This window comes from Meriones unguiculatus, chromosome 4 (genome assembly GCF_030254825.1).
Source record: "Meriones unguiculatus strain TT.TT164.6M chromosome 4, Bangor_MerUng_6.1, whole genome shotgun sequence".
Taxonomy (NCBI): Eukaryota; Metazoa; Chordata; class Mammalia; order Rodentia; family Muridae; genus Meriones; species Meriones unguiculatus.
The window spans coordinates 133,954,286-133,975,719 of NC_083352.1; the positions used below are offsets into that span (position 1 = coordinate 133,954,286).

At 48.4% G+C, this 21,434-nt stretch overlaps 1 protein-coding gene across 2 annotated transcripts; it reads right to left on the reverse strand.

Annotated features, from left to right (window-relative positions):
* Positions 1-8,366: 8,366 nt before the first annotated feature.
* On the reverse strand, positions 8,367-21,195 carry Banf2 (BANF family member 2). Of its 2 annotated transcripts, none has more exons than XM_021636797.2 (4): positions 21,021-21,195; positions 20,783-20,920; positions 17,959-18,087; positions 8,367-8,549 (listed from the first exon to the last, which is right to left on the reverse strand). In XM_021636797.2, the coding sequence occupies exons 1-4, from the start codon at positions 21,030-21,032 to the stop codon at positions 8,403-8,405; spliced, it is 426 nt and encodes a 141-aa protein (XP_021492472.2). In that variant the 5' UTR covers positions 21,033-21,195; the 3' UTR covers positions 8,367-8,402. The 2 variants fall into 2 exon arrangements, with proteins under 2 accessions (XP_021492472.2, XP_060237314.1); XM_060381331.1 differs by lacking the exon at positions 8,367-8,549 and adding an exon at positions 16,117-16,303.
* Positions 21,196-21,434: the final 239 nt, after the last annotated feature.

Below are 21,434 nucleotides of genomic sequence, written 5' to 3' on the forward strand. Positions count from 1 at the left end.
GATAGCCATCCTTAAAATAAGGCAGACTTGGCAGAGAGGAACACAGATGTAGAGCCAGGAAGACTGATAGAAACGGGAGAGAAGGAAATGGGTCCAAACACAGCACCACCCTCTTCTGTTTCTCTAAAGTGACCTTGGCCTTGGGAAAGGAAAAGAACTAGGGGCCAGGGAGTGAAAAGGAGATGCCCAAATCTGCAGTCCAGAAAAGTCAAGAGGAAAATCACCTCTGCTTGACAAGGCAGAGCTGCTGGGTGCCAGAGGTCACATGAGGCTCCTCAGAACAGCTATTCTAAGGGCCCTCTTCATCACAGTCCCAGAACTCAAAGGCTTTGTGGTCCCAAGATGGGACTGTCTTCTATTGTTTTCCTTTTTCTCAGTTACAAAATCAATGTTTCAAAAATGTCCAGATGATAGAGTATTTGATATAGTACAGAAAGTTAAGATGCCTTTTAATGCTACCGAATAATAACTGTTGACAATTGTCTCTTTCCTCATTTTCTATGTGTGTGTCTAAGATAGCCAAAATATAGTAAAGCCATCTACAATCTGTGTGTCTATCATCTGTCTATCTATCATGTATCTATCTATCTATCTATCTATCTATCTATCTATCTATCTATCTATCATCTATTTATCCATCGTTCCATCTCTCTATCTATCATCCATCTATTATTTATCTACCCATTCATCTATCTTCTATATTCTTTGTACTAATGGATCTTGGTCTAACACCTGTTCACCCATTGTCCTCCACAGCCAGTTGGCATTATCTTTACTTTCTTGTTTCATTCCCACAGGACTGAAAAAGCAGGAATGATCAGATGAAAACTCCTCCAATCCCTAGCACAACAGCCTGCTCTGTCTTCCTCTTCTGGTCTGCTGTGGGTGTCCTCCACAATCCATGCCAATCTCTCCTGCTGGTGCCAAGGTCTCATGCTGCTCACCCACTCAAGGGCACAGCACCAGCGTCACACAGACACACCTCACATCACCCAAGTTTTCTTGGATTCCCATTATATGGCTCCCTCAGCTGCTTCCCTGGACTCTGCAAGCCCACTCTGGGACTTCATCTAATCTGCTGGGTGCCCTGCCTTCTTGGCCCACCCTGACCCTCTTGCTCTTTAATCCGCTGGGAGCTCAACATTAAGCATGGATCCAAAATCGTATGAGTTCTCCAGTCTGCTACTCCATCCTGCTCCCCACCTACCATCCCTCTCAGGGTCACTGACATCTCTATGGGACTGATCTTTCTCACGCTTGCCCTACAGACTGTCAACACCTCAGAGTGGTCCTCCTACGAGACATCTGATCATGTGACCCTGCGGTAGATTTCTGTCTCCACCTGAGTGAAAGCCTCGGTCCCACCAGTGAATTATGCAGCCTGTTTCTAATGTTCTCTCTGCCTTCCTCTTTCCTTTCTTTGGACTTGTCAGCTGCACTCTTCCCTCAGGGCCTTTGCACAGGCTCTTCCCTCTGTTAGAGTGTCCTCTTAGCTAAAGGATACGCTCAGCCTCAGCTCTTTCCCACAGCACATTGCGGACACCCTCATCCATTCACGTTTCCGTCTGTTCCCATCAGGCCACCCTAGAGCCCCTGGGAGCCTGTGTAAGTCACCAAACAAGTTCTCAGCACAAAGCGGGGATTCGCAGGCAGCAGGCACAACTTTGCCATTAGGAAGACCTGGAGTGAGTCAGCTGGCTTGCCCCCTGCCATGGTCCATGTTGCTCCTACCCCCTTTCTTTCTCCCCTTTCTGCCCCTTCTCTCTTCCCCACCCTTAGCTTATTCAAGTGGGACCTCCCTTTTAATGCTAAGCTTCAAATATCACTTCCTTTGAGTGACAACACACACTGTAGATTGTAATATTTTGGCTGCCAGGGCCACTGTGAATGGAGCTTCGAGCAGGTCCCTAATGCGTGAACAGACAAATTCATAGCCATTTTGCAGTCACCCAGCTGGGCCAACAGGCGGCTTCACGAAGATAAAGTAACCTGTGGCAACAGATGGGCCCTGTTTCAAAGTTAAGCCCCATGGTCTCCGTAACACACTTGAGGCAGGGGTTTGGGGTGCCTGCTGTCTTCCCCACTTCCTATTTCCTGGCAGTGGCCAGCCACTGCTTTTCTGGTGAGATACGTTTCCCCAGTGAACAGCTCAGTTCCTGGGACCAGCCACCTACCAGGGACTGGTGACTGTGGGCACCCCAGGGCAGGGTCATGTTACCTGCTGCTCTCCTTTGGCTGCCAGAATTGCCCCTCGGGGTAAGCTTACCCTGGCCACACTGGTGAAGAGTGGCAAGGCCCCTTTCTTGGCTGCCTTCCTTTCTGGTTGTATTCCTGCCCTGTCCTGTATTTCCTGGGGTTCTTCCCCCATTTTTACCCCCACAGGACTCTTGCCTTAGACTGAAGGGATGAAGGGATGAAGGTTCAAACTAAGCCCTTGCTGGGCTTTCCTCCATCTCTCATTTATCCCCTCATTGCTCTATGGCTTCTGCAAGGCAGAAACTTTGACCTCAGACCCTAACCATGCCTTGAACTTTAGACACTTGATAAATTCAAGTGTCTCATCATTGACTCCTGGCCGAAGCAACATTCCAGATCCAGGGCCAAGAGAAGGTCAAAGCTTTCTACATTTTACTATTTCTTCAGATACTGGTTTACACTCTCCGACAACACCCTTCTCAAGTCACGGACTCGCCACCCTGCCAAGAGACACCACTGGCTGGGCTAAGGACCAGCAGGCAAGCCGCTTCTGGAGTGTCCTTTAAAATGCCTTTGAGGACAGGGGGCTAATGTGACTTAGTAAAGCCACAATTAAAATCTCAATTACATCTGATATTCATCTGCTGTCCTTTCATCCATACATTAAAGAGTGTGCAGGGCCTAAGACGTGTGTGGTATCTAGGGCTCATAGGCTGGAGAAGACTCAGCCTGGATCAAATAAACTGCTCCCTGGGCTCTCTACAAGCACACAGCTGTTCACTCTTTCCTGAGGGCCACGGTGATGTGTGTGTGTGTGTGTGTGTGTGTGTGTGTGTGTGATCAAGTCCTTAGGAGACCAGAGCTTCAAGGCCACCGGAGACAGTCAAGCCTTTTATTTCACTCTTATGGGATCATGTAATTTGCATATGCTATTTGCATTGATCCGCTTTGTGAGGCAGCAATATTAACATTAGTGTCTTGCCCTTGTTTTCTGGAGGAGGAACCTGAGGCTCCGTGAAGCTCAGCAGCTCTCCCAGGATAAGGTGGTAGTCAGCAGAGGCAGAACCCATATCCGACCAGCTCTGAGTACAGTACTCTTTCACTTGCCCTGGGCTCTTCAGGTCAAGGTGTGTTTGCACTTTGAAAGGGTAGGGTCAGTCATTCTGGACTGGAAGGAAGGTATCGGTTAGATATTGTGGCAGAGCAGACTGTCCCAAATGCCACAGCGATAAATTGCAAGCCTTTATTCTTGTAATTACATCTGTGAGTCAGTGGAGGTTCACTGGTCCACGCAGGGCTGTCTGGGCAGCTGCTGCAGCCTGGCTGGCCTTTGGTACTTGCCAAGAGCTAGGATAAGCTCAACCCCCCGGGAGATTCCTGCTGAGGCCCAGGATGAAGGCACACTGATTATTAAAGGCAGAGGCTCTTCTCTGAGCACAGAGAAGTGAACATGGATGGGAGAGAACCCTCCTGACGGGTGCTGTCATGGCAGCCCCGTGTCATTGGACAAGGCAAGTCACACAGTCAGGAGGGGAAGTGCTTTCTGGCTCTAGAGGGAAGGACTGCAACATCAAGAGACAAAGGTAGGATTCTAACAGAAGAGAAGATTGGAGGCCAATGAGTTTACTAAGAATTTAGGCCATTAACTTTATCTGCAAAGAAGACAAGAAAATCATTACAAGATAATGAATGAGTGATGGAGAAAATTTCTTGTCTTGGGTAAGGTTTGAGGGAATAGGATTCATTTTGATGTCTTAGACATCATGTTAAAATAGGGAAGAGCTGCTCTTGCTTTCAACATTTAGGGTCCCTCTGTGGAAGCCCTCTACTTTTGATGGTCTCATATCCTACAGATTTCTCTTCTCTTCTCCCTACTACCCCTGTATTACTCTAGACATTGCTCGTCCAAAAGATGAATCTCAACAGTGTTGGAGGAAGTGAAAATAGATCAAGACAAACTACCTCCCCCTCCCCTTGATCTCCTGTCTTCCAATATGAGTGGCTTCTAAAGACATGACTATCAGTGGAGAATTAGTCCAAGGATGGGTTATGGAGGCAGACTGGGTAGTCAGGGCCTCATTTCTCAGAAGGCAGAGCAGTGTAAGCCTGCCTTTTCTTTGGAGAAAACAGGAGAGAGCTAGGGTGGGCAGAATCTAGTTGACATATCTCAACATGTTACTATGACTTCAGAAAGCACAGCATCAGTGGGGCATTCTGGGAAAAAACAAAGAGCTCAATTGATGATATTGGTTCTGTTTTGTTTTGGTTTTTGGTTTTTTTGAGACAGGGTTTCTCTGCCTTGGCTGTCCTGGACTTGCTTGGCAGACCAGGCTGGCCTCGAACTCACAGCAATCCACCTTCCTTTGCCTCCTCGAGGGCTGAGACTACAGGTGTATACCATTGTACCTGGCGGCAAAGATACTGGTTTTGATGAAAGTGATCTTTATGTGTTCCCATTTCTTCTGTGTTCAGAAGAAACCTACCCGCTTTAGAGTTGAGGAAGTCATGTGACTTGCTTTGACCAGGGAGAATGTAGAATGTGAAGCTTCTAGGGCTGGGCTTTCCCCGGCTCCTTCCTGTTGTGATTATCATGGGATGTATGCATGGAGAAGGAATCTCCATCCACCGATGCAGCAGACTGATGCCATGGTCAGTTCTCCTGGTGACATGTCCTGAACAAGAGAAGTCAATCTTTTCTGGCTGAGTCATGGAAACTTTTGAGGTGGTTATAGCTGTACCAGGCGGGTATAGCAGGATATCCCTGTCTATGCCAACTCAGAGGAGCCATTGAAGAATCTGGGGTGACAGAGCGATGACCTGGAGACTTCTGGCACCAACATAAACAGATAGCCTCTGAAATATACAATAAGGATTATGTTTATGGGAAGAAAACAAATTTGAAGTATCAATAAAATCAATAAAATATGAATTGAGGAAGAAATTAAACTGTTTCTTTTACTTTTATGGTGGGAATCCACACGTCTATCATTAAAAACTGAAGTTTAAGCCCAAAGATAGTTTCTCTTCCACGTTATGCTTTGAATTTTTTAACCTTTATTTTTGTATGTATGAGTGTTTTGCTTGCATGTGAATATGTGTGCTGAAGAACACATGCCTAGTACCCAAAGTGGTCTGAGAGGCCACTAATCTCCTAACACTGGAGTTACAGATGATTGTGAGCGGTCCTGTGGGTCCTCGGAATTGAATCTGGTCCTTTGAGGAAGTCAGTGCTCTTAACAGCTAAGCCGTTTTTCAAGCCTTACACTTTGAATTTTAAACCAAGAATATAAAAATTTCACAGCCAGACCTGGTAGTCTACACCTGTAATCCCTGCACTGAGGGAGACAGAGGCAGGCAGATCTCTGTGAATACAAGACCAGTCTGGTCTACAAAGTGAGTCCAGGACAGCCAACACTACATGGAGAAACCCTGTCTCAAAAAAACAAACAACAAAAAAACACCAACAAAACAAAACAAAACAAAAACCAACAACAAAAAACAAAAACAAAAAAAACAAAATAAAAAAATTTTTTTTTTCTTGCTGGGCCTCAAACCAAGGCCTCAGACACGCTGGGCAAATATTTCATTAAACTCCATCCTCTTGCCTGGAAGACTTTGACTTAGAACTGTATCACTCTGTCTAAAGATGAAAGGAATTCAGCAAAATTCAGTAATTTTTTTTTCAGTTTTACTTTTCTTCCTCTTGCTAAAATAAAACTAAATGTCAACACTCTCGCCTTAGGTTGGCTTCTCTTAGAAGCTGACTGAGGCACTAAATTTGAATATTTTGGGTGGCAGAGGGAGAGGAGAAGTATGATGTTCATTGTAATTGTCCTGTGCTGAGGGAAGACCTGCCCACTGTGGGGATCGCCATCCCCTGGCTAGGATCCTAGACGGTTTCAGTGGAGAAAGGGAGCGGCCTGCACACAGCGCTGTCCTGGGCCGTGAGTGTAACACAGCCTGGGCTGTGAGTGTGACACAGCAGCTCAAGCTCTTGCTGCTGTGGCAAACCTTCCAGATGGACCATGACCTGACATGGTCCCGTGTGCAAAATAAACTCTCTCTCTTAAGCTGCTTTTGAGGAGATATTGTATCCCAGCGACAGAGAGAGAAAACTAAGACATGAGGGATCCCAGGAGTCACTGACGGTGCTGCGAGCTGGGAGGAGAAGGCTATTAAAGAGAAAATGGCTGCTTCGGATTCGTGGGGTTTGGCCCTGCAGGGGTGCCTGTCTCGAGCAGTCCTATCTGGATGACAAAGGCTTCACCCACCCATGTCCGCCTGGCTGTTGATTGCACGCTTTCTTCTCCTACCTCTCTGCTCCCGCTCCTGTAGTCAGCGTGACCCTGAGCAGAGGGCATCATTCTCCCTTGGAGAAACTGTTCACTGAAGAGTGGATGCCTGCAGGAAAAGGGACCAGCAACACTAAGTAAAACCTTTTGGGCTTAAAAAGCTTGTATGGGAGATTAGCATCAACCTCAAAAGGCTTGCATACTGTCTTATTTTTTATGGATTTCTAGAAAAGCCACAACTTTGACAGAAATTTGTCTTGTAGCTGCCTGGCACTGGGGTTGAGGAGTGGCTATGGAGAGGCCATCTTTTAGAAGGTCCTAAAAGACAAGTTTCTCTGTGTGGAGTTGTACCTGAAAAACACAACATTGATGGCTTTAAAAACGGGTCTGCATTCTTTGTTTTAAGGAAGAGGGATTCTTGTTTCCAGGATATCCAATGAATACGATCAGGCAGAAGGGATGCGGCAGGAGTCAGACACTAGGCCACAGGAAGAAGCAGTGTGGTGTTCTCTGTCTCTGTGTTCTCTGTCTACCTCCACTGCCGAGCAGCCCGGAGGATTGTGATGAGGAGCTGAGGCCTCCAGCCAACAGCCATGGGGAGGAGCCTCCCTGGAAACACATCCTCCATCCTCTCCCTAGAGGACTCTACTGCCAGCTCACAGTTTATGACCTCGTGAGACATGGAGAGTAAGGCAGCCGGCAGAGTCACCTTCAGGAGCCCCAGCCCTCGGGGCTGAGAAGCGCTAATCCAAACTACTTAGACAAGAGGTGTTTCAACTTCAGAGTTCACACTTAGACAAACTGAGTCTCCCCAATTCAACCCTCCTACCCCGCCCCCGATCTGAACGGCTCCAGAAGGAGAAATCCAAGTTTGACGCATTTCAGATTTTTAAATTGGTGTTGGTGTCGATGTGCGTGGCACAGCAAGAACGCCAGGTCAGCTTTGGGGACGTGTGCTGCCTTCCACCTCTATGGGGCTCTGGGGTTTAAGCTCCATTTCTGACTTGCCCGGCACAGTTGCTCTCTGAGCCACGCTTCCCGCCTCATTTCAGAGTCTGATTGCTGGGTGAGGCTGCTTCGCCTGGAGGAGAACTGGCTTTTGTTTTAAGCCATTGTGGACTGGAGTGATACGGGGGACTAGGGCACTGGCTGGAACACTAACGCTCATCTGAAGAGCTGTGCTTGGTGTCATACAGCGTGGAGAAAGCGATTTGGCATTATATTTATCTAAAGTGAGTGGTGGTGGTTCCCGGGTGTGTATGAAAGTGAATTTGGGTGTTCTTGTTTTCTTATGGTCATAAACCTTTCTTAAGGTGCTCATGCATCATTAAAGATAGGAAAGCCACATGTGCTGGCTCACGCCTGTGATCTTGACTTGGCGTTTTGAGGCTAGCTGAGGCTACAGAGTGACTTCCAGGACAGCCTTTATTATGGATGCATACTGTCTTAAAAATAAAAATAAATTAAAGTGTGTGTAACAATGTGTGTGTGTGTGTGTGTGTGTGTGTAAAAACTGGAGAGATGGTTCCGTCAGTAAAGTGTTTGCCACGAGGACCTGAGTTTGGATCCCTAGCATCCACATCAAACAAACTCTGGGTAAGGTGGCCCATGTCTAGAGACGTGACGGTTCCTGATGCTTGATGGCCGGTTAGCCTTGCCAAACTGGTGAGCTCCAGGTTCAGTGAGGGATCTTGTTCCAAAAAATAAGGTGAAGACAACTGTGCCAACTTCTGGTGTCAATCAGCAATGTTCCCAGCTGTAGACACACACACACACACACACACACACACACACACACGCACAGATTCATACATAAATGAAAATAAAGTAGCAACACAGGTGACGCTCGGAGCCGGGCGTAGGTAAGGGCATCATGTATTTATCCGGGGTAGGTAGCGGCCAGGCTGGAGGCGGCTACAGGAAGCAGGCACACCACTCCTTCAGGCAGGCGGTGCTCTGGCGGGCCTCACACTCCGAAGCGCCACAGCAGCAGATGATCCACCTCTGGAACTCCGCCTCGTTCTTGTGCATCAGAAGGAACTGTCCCAGCAGGATGTAGGCCTGGGAAGAGGGGCAGAGGGTTACCAGAGTCCCCCTCGGTGCCAGTCCTCCTCTCACCGGCAGTCCTCAGTGACAGTCAGAGGTCGGGGTGTGGGCCGGAGGGAGGCTGCTAAAGCCCGACAAGGCCCTGGGGAAAGGTGACGTCAAATTAATCACGGGGCTCTCTCAGGCCTGCTCTAGGGACTTGTCATCCTTCGGAGACAACTAGGCCTCAAACTTGAAGGCGTTGTCTGGGAGCTTACGAGAGAGAACTTCCTGACTCAGTGTCTAAAGCGAGGGTAGGGGCTGAGAACCTCCTTTTCCACACGAGCTTGGGCCCAGGGCAGTGTCTGAGGGGCAGGGGGTGGGTGGCTAGCATGCCTTTGACCTCCCCTTAGGCCTGTCATTTAACATTTTCCTCTTTTTTTACCCTTTGGTGGCGGTGTTTATGTGCGCGCTGTGGACCGAGCCCAGGGCCTCGTGGGTTCTGGGCGTGTGCTCTGCACCTAGGGCAGCTCTCTCTCCAAACCCAAACAGCTAAGCCGGGGTGCAGCTGCCTCACCGCTGCTCTCCCGGCTGCTGGAATGTAGGGTACCTCAGCCTCGCCGGCAGGCCGGCTGATCCTGCATCGCGGGGTCAGTCCCAGGCATGTGGGACCCTAAAAAACATTTGTTCGCTCTCATCCCCTGATGCCAGGAACCCCTTCCCCAGTTTCCCCAGACAGAAGCGATCGTAAGGGCTCCCAGAGACTTACGAGAAGTCTTTGTCACCTGAGAACCACGGCAGGTGTGGCTGGCAGGTGAAGGGCACATTAGGAACCATCTGGCTTTGCAAACCACCTGTGTGCTCAGGAACTCAGTGGAAAGGAGAATTCCGAGGCGCAGCACTGCCCCGCCCTGCCCCAGCTCGCCCTGCTCTGTTCACTAGTGTGTGCCAAAAGGGAAGGCAAGGGAGACACAAATGTTGAGGAGAGTCATACTTGTGGGAACAGCCCAGACGGCACAGATCACCCTAGACCTTGACCCTGTTATTTGAGCCTCTAGCTCGAGCTGCGTCGCTGGCCTCACCCTGCCCCTGCGTCCTTTCTAAAGGAGCTTTTCAGCTTCTTGGACTGAGCAACACCCTACAAATTCCCTACCAATTTCCCTGTCTCTACAGTCTGTGGACAGCCAAGGTGGAGCCTCCAATTGTGTGAAAATAAACAATAAGCAAATCTCCTCTAATAATTACATATAATCTCCGAGTCCTGTTTCTCTGGAAACTCCTGATAATGTAATTCCCAAGAATGTCTGCTCAGAAAGGAGCCAGGAGCGAAGTATACCGGCACGGGTGTATGAAAATGCCACTGCAATAGAAGCTGTTACTCCATCTGCTAAAAATTAATTTTAAGAAGTTAGACACTGGGGAGATGGTTCAGTGAATAAGAACGTTGTCTGTGCAAACGTGAGGGCCTGAGTTCAAGTCCCCAGTACGAATAAAACGCTGGCTGTGCTCACAGAGCTTCGTTTGCCTCTACCTCCCCAGCATTGCAGGGTCAGAGGTTGCTGGGGCTTGCTGGCCAACTGCCTAGCTACAGAGTCAGTGAAGACTCTTTCAAAAGAGACAGAATGATAGGCCAGGACACTGGATATTCCCGCTCCGGCCTCTGCATGTGCCCTCGTGTGCATATTACACACACACACACACACACACACACACACACACACCCCAAAACAGAAAGGACTAAGTGTAGGACGCATAGATGCACATATGCTAAGTCACCCTCATTCTTGGCTCTACAGCAGTTTTGCAGTTCTGAGTTTTCAGCCCTTTTCCCTCCGCAGCATGCACAACTTCATCAGACTGTTATTATCAAGAAGAAAATAGAGCCATGAACGGAGATGGCCAGTCCACGGCAGAGACTAGAGTTCAGGTCACAGTGTGCGTCTCTGGGGCCTGGTTTGGGGGCTCTCTAGCCTGGAATGGAAACCCAGCTTCCAACCGCACCTTCAAATTCTGGGCCCTTCCCAGAAGAACCTGCTGTTGGCTGTGTGTTGACTTTCTGTTATAGAAAACAAAGAAAATTCAATCTTAATCAAAGGGGATATGTAGATGTGTATATATATATATATATATGAATGATATATTATTAATATATTACAATAATGTATTACTATTAATATATTATAAAGCACCATACAAATTATTATATAATATATTAATAAGACATATTTTCTGTATATGTGAAGTCAAATAAAAGCTGAATCCTAGCCACAAAGGTGCCGAAGCGCTGGAGAGGGTAGGTTTTATTTTGTTTGCTCTGGCCCTGGATTAACCCCAGGTCTTTGCACACTATAGGCAAGTACTCCATGGCTGAGCTTAGCCTCCAAACCCTCCCCAACCTCAGGGCTTAGTTTTAGATATTGCCCAGTTATTGTAAAGAGAAGAAGCTGTGTACTTATAGTGATTTTAAGGTACAACTTTTATTTAAAAGAATAAAAACAAAACCCAGTGTCTTAGCGTGATCTCATTTTTCATCAGTGTCTTTGTTCCACTAGTGGATTTTGCTGAGATGGTTTTAAATCAGGGTTTTTTTTTTGTTGTTGTTTTTGTGTTTTGGAGGGGGGTGCGGGGGGGAAAGGTTCAAGTCAGGGTTTCTCTGTGTAGCCCTGGCTGTCTTGGACTCACTTTGTAGATCAGGCTGGCCTCAAAATCACAGAGCTTCGTTTGCCTCTACCTCCCCTAGAGCTGGGATTATAGGCATATGCCACCACGCCCAGCTGTAAATCCTTGGCATTCTGTAGGTGCTCTCTGAGGCACGTGTTACAGCTGTGGAGGTGCTCAGGTGAGTACAACAGGATATGCCTAGAGCTTCCCGTGAAAGAAACACCAATGAGATTAGTAACCGATGTAGGGCTTGGGGATTTAGCTCAATAGTGAGAATTCTTTTCCAGCAAGCACCCGAGCTTTGGTTTGGTCCTCAGCAGGAGGGAAAACCAACAAATAGCAAGTGATACTTTTGAGCTAAAGACACCAGACATGTAGAATCCAATCCATTTGATTCTCAGGGTGTCTTGCCCACCCCGTTCTTCAGAATCTGAAGTTGAGATGGTGTCCCAAACAAGGAACCTGGGAGGTAGAGATGCCCACCTGTCCCCGTCCTTCCACCTTCCAGCCATCTGTAGTCCAGCCTGGAGGTGAAGGACTCCTCTGCCTGTTTCTGAGGCTGGCCATGGCCTCCGCTGGTGTGGTAACAAGAGCCTCAGCAGCCAGGAAGCCCGGCAGCCAGGAAGCCCAGGAATGCCTGGTAGGCAGGACGGAGGCAAGCTTTCCAGGAACGGGGCAGGGCGAAGGGTCTCTGAGCCAAGCTGAAATCTGACCCTCCAGCCTCTGGGCTTGCCCTGGAGCCCACGCTGGCGTCTTCCTGAGATTACGGAGAAGGCCTGCCTTCGTGCTTTCTTCATTGCTCCGGGGGGGGGGGGGGGGGGGAGGGGGACTTCATGGCTCTCATGGTGGCCTTGTTCAATGCCAGTTTGGTTTCCCCCACTAACTCCAGAAAATGAACCCCTAATCAGAAACCCTGAGGCAAAGAGGCTGGTATAGAAACACAGACACCCCAGGCCGGAGTTTCTACCTTCTATCACCCTGGCCAGTGGCCGTGCCAAAGCCCGGGACATACACTTCTTCCTGGAGTAACAGATGGAGACTCAGGGGCAGACTTGTTCTCAACTCCAAGTCCACACAGGGAAACTCTGCCAGGGTCTTCCCCACGCTGAGGGAACTAGTCTCTTTTGACTATTGTCCTTGCTAAACTGTAGCAATGTAAATCTGCACCAGAGTCTGATTCCTGCTGTTGCCTGGGCCCGTGAGCAGCCACAGACTGTTCAATGCTCTTAGTGCTGTGCTGCCACTGTCTCAATACTTAATACACTCACCCTTGGTCTTAGCCAAAGGCTGGGAAGCTGTAAGCCTTTATATGGCTAAACAAAAGGTCTCACTTTGTCACTTGGCATTGAGCCCTGCACACTAGGTAGCTGGCCCCAGTCTGCATTCATTAAAATGTTGACCCTTCCTTACCTGGCCTTGTCTGAGAGATGAGCTGTCGTGGCTTCTCTTACTATCAAGCTTCTAGCAGTTTCCCTTGCCCTTGGTCAGTAGCTTCCAAGCCCCGGTCCAGAGAGAGCCTCTCAGTGTTACAAGACACCGCTGTGTCTCTGACACCCTATGGTCGTCAGTGGAGATGTCCAGCGGTGACCGTGCAAACCCAGGTGTTTCTCAGCCACAGTCCTCAGCGGGTTCTGGCCTCCTTTCTCTTCTCACTGCTCTGGAGACGTGCTCCCATCACTACATTATTCATTTATTTAAAAGAATTCAACTTTCCCTGGTGTCTATCACTCCTTTTGTATTCACCCGGCAACACTATGCACAGTAAGCGCCAAACTTAGGTGACTGGCTTCTTGCAGGCTTTGTATGTGAGATGGTGGGGGCCCCAGGGCCAGCTGAGAGGACAGGAGGATTACAGATTACAGCAGAGTGGCAGTGGGAGGAGATTGTCCATTTTGAGGACCCCAGGCTGGAAGAGGGTGGGTCCATAGATGCCCTTGTCTGACAGTCTGACTTTATGTGTGGGTGGTGGTGGGCAGGGGAGATGGAGCTCCGGCCCAGTTGTGGCAAGTCTGACACCATGCACGGGATCACTTTCCACTCACATCATCCCTTTCTACCTAGCAGCTCTCCTGACACTGTTAAATCTCTACCAGTGCCATCCAGGAGAAATAGCAAGTGAGCCAGCCATGCGAGCAATTTTAATCTTCTAGAGGCCACAAAATGAATAAGAGAGAGAGAGAAAAGATGAAGTGCATTCCAATAACATACTTTACTTTTTCCATATTTTCAAAACATTATTTCAGTATGTAATCAATAAAAAAATGTTATGAGATGGTTCACATTCTTTTTCAGGGGAAGGCTTTAGCATCAAAGGGCATGTTTGATATTTTAGCCCATCTCCATTCAGACAAGGGCTTAGCCCAGGGCCAGTGGCTACGTTTTGCATTTAGGTCCTTAGGCCAAAGCTGATTGTTTTGTGAATAGCAGGTACAGAGAGCAGGTGCACAAGGACCAGACACTTTTTTTTTCTTCTGAGATCCTGAGGAGGCTCAGGTAAGTCAATAGTTAATATTTTCTTCTTCTTCTTCTTCTTCAAAAAAAAATCATGTGTGTATGTGTGTGTGTGTGTGTGTGTGTGAGAGAGAGAGAGAGAGAGAGACAGAGACAGACAGAGACAGAGAGTGTCTGGGCATCTATGTGCCATAGCACACATGTGTACAGGTCAAAGGCCAACCTCAGGTGTCAGTTCTTGCCTTCCACTTTGAGACAGTCCTAGTGGCTACTGCAGAAGCCTCCTGTTTCTGCCTCCCGGCTTCTGGAGGAATGCAGGATTACAGATGTGCTGCCATGCCGGGCCGTGAGTCCAGGGATCCTACTCAGGCATGGCAAATGTTTTACCCTTCAGCCATCTCCCCAGCCCAGGTTTTCTTTCTGAAGTCAGGTCTCCCTGTGTTGCCCAGGCCGGTCTTGACTGTATGGGCTGAAATAACTCTCCTGTCTTGATCTCCCCGGTCCCTGAGACTACAGACACACACTCCTGCACCCTGTGAATCAATAGTTCTAAAAATCATGGTTTAACCATGAGGAGTAGGCCAGTCCGTGCTGTCTTCCAGGCTCCAGGGAAGTGGAGAGGGATATGCACAGGCCCCTCTTCCTGTCCGCCCTCTGCTGAAGAGACACAAGCTTGGCACAGGGGCAAAGGGAGAGGGTCCTAGAACGGAGGTTCTAAACCTGTGGGTTGTGACCCCCAAAAGCTCACTAGGAAACACAGATATTTACACCACAATTTATAACAGAAGCAAAATTGCAGTTAGCAAGTGGCAAACACAACAACAAAAGTTAAGGTTGTTGTCACCACAACATAAGGAAGTGTCATAAAGAGTCGTGGCATTAGGAAGGTTGAGGACCACTGCCCCAAAGAGGACTGGTGAGAGTGAAGATGTTTGCTCTTCACACCCTCGAGAGCTGATAGAGACTCGGGTCATCCTTGCAGACTGGTGGCTCCTTGTGCCCTGCGCATGCGGCAGCCAGGTGGCTCAGGAGAGAGCTGGTGGCTGAGGGAAAGCCCAGACAAGCAGGTGTGAGGGCAGCCCATGGAGTCGCATCCTGCCAGGAGCTTAGCAAGGGTGCAGAAGGAGCTGGGACAGCCAGTGCCCCTGGGGAACAAATGTGGTCCCTGAGGCAACGTTTGTTCAGGGCAAAGATGAGAACTCACCCTGGGGAGAGAAGGGGAGGAAAATGATAGTCACGGGTCAACAGAGGCTATGAAAACAGAGGAGGGGTAAGGCCCTGAAAGACGCATCTCCCTGTAGGCAGAAGATGAGTATCCCAGGAGCAGCACTTTCGTTGGCTAGTCTGGAGATCCCTGTCTCTTGGAATCTGCCTGTCCTGGATACTCTCATTCTGGCATCGGCCTCCTGATGCACTTGTTCATCTTGTAGATGCCACACCTGGGCACTTTCCTGGGTCCTCCAATGGGCCCAGTCAGGGTCTGATGGGTACCAGGCTCTGATGTGGAATATAACAATCAAATCTTAATCTAAGCCCCTTCCTGCTGGGCAGAGCGCATGAATCTTCTTGTGTTGTTTATGACAGTATATCTCTGGCCATTTCCATGCCCACTAGGGACCTCGGGCAGCCAACTCCTGAAGTTCTGCACTGTACTTTTATTTTACCTGATTTGATTTCTTTATTTGTGTTATGTTGTATCTTAATGCAGTATTGGATAAGGTACCCAGGTCCTTCCAGTGCTGGGCAAGCACTCTACCTCTGAGCCACACCTCCAGCCATGCCCTGTTTGCACTGACCCTCAAAGGTAGAGAATCTGGGAATGCCCAGGACCTTGAGTGTGATGATGGGCACTGTGCTTGCCAGCTGGGCATGAGCATAGAGATCTCCTGCCTGTGGACTAAGACGTCCATAGGCACTCCTCAGAGTCCTGCCTGTGCGGGCCAGAGCCAGGAGCCTGAAAAACGTCTGTTTAGCCTCTTGTTCCATTATCTCTAGCATGTCTGTCCCCTACTATAATCCTTACTTAGAACAAAGTTAAGGTAGAGAAGGAAAAACTGCAGGGCCATAAAACAAAGCAGAAGTTGGCAGGGGCAGAGGCTTCGAGGCGCAGGGAATGGCTGGAGTCTTGGGGTCACTCTTTGTCTTGGGTAATGGCTACCTGACTCAGAACTGCTCTGTGTGGGAGCACACAGATGGCCTCCGGGGCCTCACCCAGCCAAAGTGAGCCCCAAAGTGCCCACTGTTATGTTATCTACCATGTTTACAGGAAAAATGAGGTAGAAGAATCGCAAGTTTGAAGCTAGCCTGGGCTACACCAATGACTTTCAGCCAACCTCAATTCCACAGAAAGACCCTGTCTGAAAAAGCTGAAGCAAAAGTTGTACAACTCTGTGGTAAAGAGGGTAAATATTACTGTCCACACTTATATCTTAATAAGAGTATTTTTAAATGGCGATCACAGAAGAACGACAAGGAGAAGCCCATAGTTATGGAAGCATGGTGGATAACAGAACAGTGGGCACCTTTGGGATCTGCTTTGGCTGGGAGGAGGTCCTGGAGCAGCCTGGAAGCCGGGAGATGTCCAGTCCCTGGACCTAGGTGGTAGGTACACCGGGAGATCCATCGAGGTAAAAATACACTGGGTCCAACACCTCACACTGTGCCCTGTGCCCTGTGCCCTGTAGAGGAGTGTGTGGGTTAATCTTCTTTGTCAGCAGGTTTGGAACCCCCTAGGAAACACACCACTTAGCATGTCAACGAAGTTGCCTTCCATTAAATGAATGCAGGGTGACCCACACTGAATGTGGGTGGCACCATTCTATGGATGGACGCTCAGACTGAGTAAAATTCAGCAAAGAAGAAAGCCAGATGAGCAATTGCATTCTCATTCCCCTGCTTCTTGGCAATGTCTTCCTTAACATAATGACTGTATGACTTTAAACTGTGAGCCAAAATAAACCTTTTCTTCCTTAAGTTGCTTTACGTTAGGCATTTGTTCACAACTAGGAGAAAAATAACAAATTCAAGAAAAAAAATAAGAAGAGAGAAAAAAAAGAATAATAATTTCTTTAAAGAAAAGGTTATTTAATTTTAAAATTCTCCCTTAGTCAGACTTGCCTCTTCCACTGGCTGCTTGGGATTGGTCCTTTCCCTTTATCAGGGAGAAAAGAAAGCATCAAGTTTCCTCAGTCATGTAACTCCACTCTCCTGACAGTACCACCAAGTAGATATTCACTTGGCTGAATAATGGGGTGAGATTCATGATCTGTAGCATAGGTACAGTGCAGATGTCAGGCAGGATTCAGGGGCCCAGGTGTTAGATTTGCTCAAACAAATGTAACGTCAGTCATGAATACACATGCAGCAGTCCTGGCCTCTAAATGTTTTTCTTATATTAGTGGAAGACAAATTGGTCATTAAGGGCATTACCCTTGGAAGGGAAAAATATCACTCTCGTGGGACACTTACTAGTTCTAAAGACAGAAACTTGTACAAAATGCATGAAAGGGGTCTCGGGGATATAGCCCGTGGCAGAGTACAAGCTGAGCAAACGCAACTAACTCCCTGAGTCAATCAAAAGCTCCGGTGTTTTGGTGAATAAACAAAAGAGCATAATAGTCCTTCTCCACCCTGTGGCTTGCTATTGCACCCTCTGTTCACACAAGCTCCTGCCCATGAGACCATCCTGCTGTGTTGTGATGTGTGTGGGAAAGGTCCTCACCAGAGGCCAAACACAAAGTCACCCAATATTGGACTTTCAGTCTCCAAAACTAAGAGCTAACTAGAAAGCCTTTCTTTATAAAGTCCCTAGAATCAAGTATTTTGTTATAGTAATGGAAACTAGACTAACACATTACAATTTCACTGGCTCTCCCTAAGGCCATTTTGGGCTGGGAACAAGTCTTGGAGCTCTTATCTCCTCTAAGATGGAGCTCTAATCCTGCCATTGTCATGCTGGTGCTCTGCCGGAGACAAGCAAGAAGCCATGCCCCTTCCTAGAGGTGGGGAGTACACACAGCCATCCATCCTGACAGTTCCGTCCCTGTCTTCAGTAGCAGACCTGGCTTTATCAAGCGCAGAGTGTTTGAACATGGAGCTGATCCTGTCAGTCGCAGCTGCTCTGCACAGAATCAATTCTCTTTCCCCGTCATCTACAAGCCTTGGGGGCTCCTAAGCACATGGGGGTCACACCGGTGAAGTCCGTGGCACCCTGCCAAGTGGCAGCTTTTTTCTCTGACGGCCACTCAACTGGGACGCGTGACAGGGGCTGCCATCTGGCAGGACTAGCGGAAGACAGGTTAGAGGAGTTAAAGAAGGAAAAAAAACAATGCACCTTGTTAAAACCTTTGGTGACCAAATTGATGGCAAGCTCACGGCTGATTCCATCCACCCAGGCCACATCCTTTTCCCCCATGGGTTCAGAGAGGAAGGCTCTCAGCCTGGGAGACATGTGGTCCATCGCCTGCAACAGACATGGAGCGGAGAGAGGGTTATGAGGCGTCTAATCGCTCACACTACAGTGGACATTAGGGAGCTCCGAGGGACAGAGGGCAGCAGATGGCAGACTGGGGTCTGTAATTCAGCGTCTACTGGGGACCTTCAAAGCCAGGTGCACCGTCCTGGGCTGGAGGACTTGACACTTCCCTTCCCTCGTGCCGATGGCTGTGGGCGAGTTAGGTCAGTCCAACCCCATGACAGTTGAAGGTGAGCTTGATGCTAAGAATTTCGAGCTCCCTTTCAACTCTTTCACCCACACATTAAACATCTGCTGGGCTGGTAAGATTTTGATGCAGTGGGTAAACATACTGGCCACAAGCCTGAAAACTTGTGTTTAATTCTTTAAACCTGAAGTTCTCAACCTTCCTAATTCTGCGGCCCTTTGATATGAAATTCCTGATATGTGATGCCTGATATGTGACTCCTGCGCTCTGAGGACCCAGCCCACTGCGGGCAGCATCGTTCCCTAGGCAAAGGTCACTGAACTATGTAAAACAGAGGGAAGCTAGCTGAGCAGGCAGGTAGCTTGGATGCATTCTTTTCTCCCTGTCCTGCTTGAGTCCCCTCAGTGATGGTAACCTGGGATTGAGAGCTGAAATAACTCCTTTTTGTCAGTGTGTTTGCCACAGAAGCTCAGATTTCATGTGACGGCAAAGGGACAGAACCAGCTCCACAAAGCTGTCCTCTGACCTCCATATGCACATGCAACCACCACAATGATGATAAAGGTTTAAAAGAAAATGTCATATGGAAACACATTAAAAAAAAAAAAAGCTGCCTTCTTCCCTAATTAACCTGTTCTCTGTCTTAACCACCTGATTTTTTTTTTTTTTTTTTTTTTTTGGTCATACTTGTATTTTAGATTTTATCAAACTCTGTGGTGAATGGCAGATAGACAAGGCATCATAAAGTGCCAAAGGCTGAGGTTGGACATGGGACAATCGAGGCAATTCTATGTCTTTAAGACTGCTGGTCGAGGTTCCTTTCTGGAACCTCCACACCAGCCAGGAGTGGCACTCAGCAGTGAGACACTTGCCTGATGGCCACAAGTCCTGGGATAGATCTCCAGAAGCTAAAACAAATGAAACCACCCAAACAAACAAACAAACTCGGCACGCTCTGGACTCTGTCAGCGTTTGGATTGGAAATGTCACTCACCAGCTCGTATTCTGAACACTTGGTCCCCAGATTGGAATACTGATTTCAAGGCCAAGGAACCTTTAGGAGGAAGGGCTTTGGCTGAAGAAAGCAGGCAGTAAAGGGTGGGGGCCTCTGAAGGTCACACCCACCCCTGCTTCCGGCTCGCATTCTCTGCATTCCAGTCTGCCACAACTTGAGGAGCCCCTGCCACGTGCTCCCACTGCCGTGGGCTGCTCCCAACACCAGGGGCTGCTCCCACCACCAGGGGCTGCTCCCACCACCTCGGGCTGCTCCCACCACCGCGGGCTGCTCCCACCACCAGGGGCTACTCCCACCATGCCTTTCCTGCCTCGATGGATTGAAATGTTTCTAAAACCATATTTTGTCACAGTTGCTCATGGGGAAAAAAGGGAGTTGTATATGTTCCTGGCTTCCTTCTTGCCTAGCTTTATTCCACCCAAGCCCCTAGATTTTTTAATAGGGCCATTTGTATTCAGGTCAGGCTTTCCCCCCTCATTGTCTTACATGCCAATTTTCTCTGGAAACACCCTATTAACACCAGTTGTAGATTCTTTCTAATCCAGTCAAATTAACACAAATGGTGTTCTACCTTGCCTGGCATTCACAGGACCCTGGGTTAGACAGCAACAATGCATATTTGGGGACTGTGCATTTCCTCGCAGCATTGGCTCTATCAGCGTAAGGGCTGTGTCGCAGCATCACCAGTTTTGTTTGTTCTTTGCCGAGCAAAGATCACCATCATCCCTGCTCCTCTAGTTTGAACATCTCATCTTTAACCAATCCCACATTTGAGGCCTGTTCATTGTAGCATCCTTTTCTTTATATTAATTTGTTTCAGTTTGTGACTTGAAGGACAAAAAAAAAAAAAAAAAAAATCCAGTTTTAAATGGCTTACACAAGATTTAATTAACACACGATATCAAAAAGTTCAAAAGTGTTTGGATCAAGACAGCTCTCTTGAGCCAGCCTTTCTTTGTCCATCAGTTCAATTCTTAGCTTAATTTCTTCTCAGAAAGAATTTGATTGCACCAGGGCCTGCATGTTTTGTTTTGTTTGTTTGTTGTTTTTTCAAACAGCACTCCTTCCTCCAAAAGGAAACAGAGTTCTTTTTCTCTGAAAAGCCTCAGCAGAAGCTTTCTCTAGCCCATATTGTCATACCCAAAGCCCTTCAAAGGAAGTTCTGACCTGATAATGTGCATCCTCTAGGATTTCAAAGTTCGTGAGCTGCCTGGGTGGGGGTGCTGGGTCAAAAAGTGAGATATTTACCCTGTTGCTGGGCTAATTACCCAGTATCCCAGGAGGGCAGGAAACCGTCCACCGCACAGCACTATCCTCAGCAGGCCGTGAGGAATCGAGGGCTGCAATTGCCTCCTCATGGCCTCTTCTCCCCACTGCAGCCCAGCCCTGGTCTACCATGGCTGATACATGGTGGACACTGGAGAACACACGTGTGTGGTCAGATGCACCAGCTCACCCCCCTCTGTGCCCACCCTCCTGACCTTTCTATGAAGCAGATCTCTTCTCATAAGCCTTCCTGCCCTCTGGTTCGTTTTGGAACACCTTGAGTTGAATGGAGACCGTTGGAGAAAAGACGGATCCGAAGGCTCTGGTTTTAGAGGGCTCTGTGTTGGCAGACCCTGAAAAGGAGAGAAGACGGGAGAGGCTGTGGAGGGCTCCTGAAACTGCTGGTCAGATCTGTAGGTGCACATGCTCTAAGCAGGGTATGGAGGCTCCAACCTCTCTTCTCATCTGTGTATTGCTCAAGGGCCGGCATCAGCAGAGGCATTCCTCAGCACCTGTGGCTCTGCAAGGTGATGGTTGGAATTAACTGTCTGCCGGAGCCCAGGCCAGGCTCAGGATTTCTGAATAGCCTGGAGTTCTCACGGGCCACGGTAACTTTGCTGAGGGAAAATTCCACCCACTATCCGCCTTCGCCATCTGTTAAGATAAACGCCCCCATCAGACCTAAGAACAAATGGAAACTACAACAATGTTATCAGTGCACCAGCCCCATCAAAGACCGGAACAATTGGTGTGTTTGTTTTTCCCACAGCTGAGCCCACTCAGCTCCTTGAAATACCTGCGGAACACCTCTCCAAAGGAGGTGGCAGGAGTGTGTCCCCCTCTGACGGCCCACAGCAGGGCTCACAA

Bases quoted from the DNA above. Each gene is read 5' to 3' on its own strand.
- Banf2 (XM_021636797.2), bottom strand. The intron at 18,088-20,782 runs GTCAGGAGGGTG...TGTCTGTTGCAG, and splicing joins GAGATCTGCTTCATAGAAAG to GCGATGGACCACATGTCTCC. The intron at 8,550-17,958 runs GTGCATTGTTTT...CCCTCTTCCCAG, and splicing joins TCACCAAAGGTTTTAACAAG to GCCTACATCCTGCTGGGACA.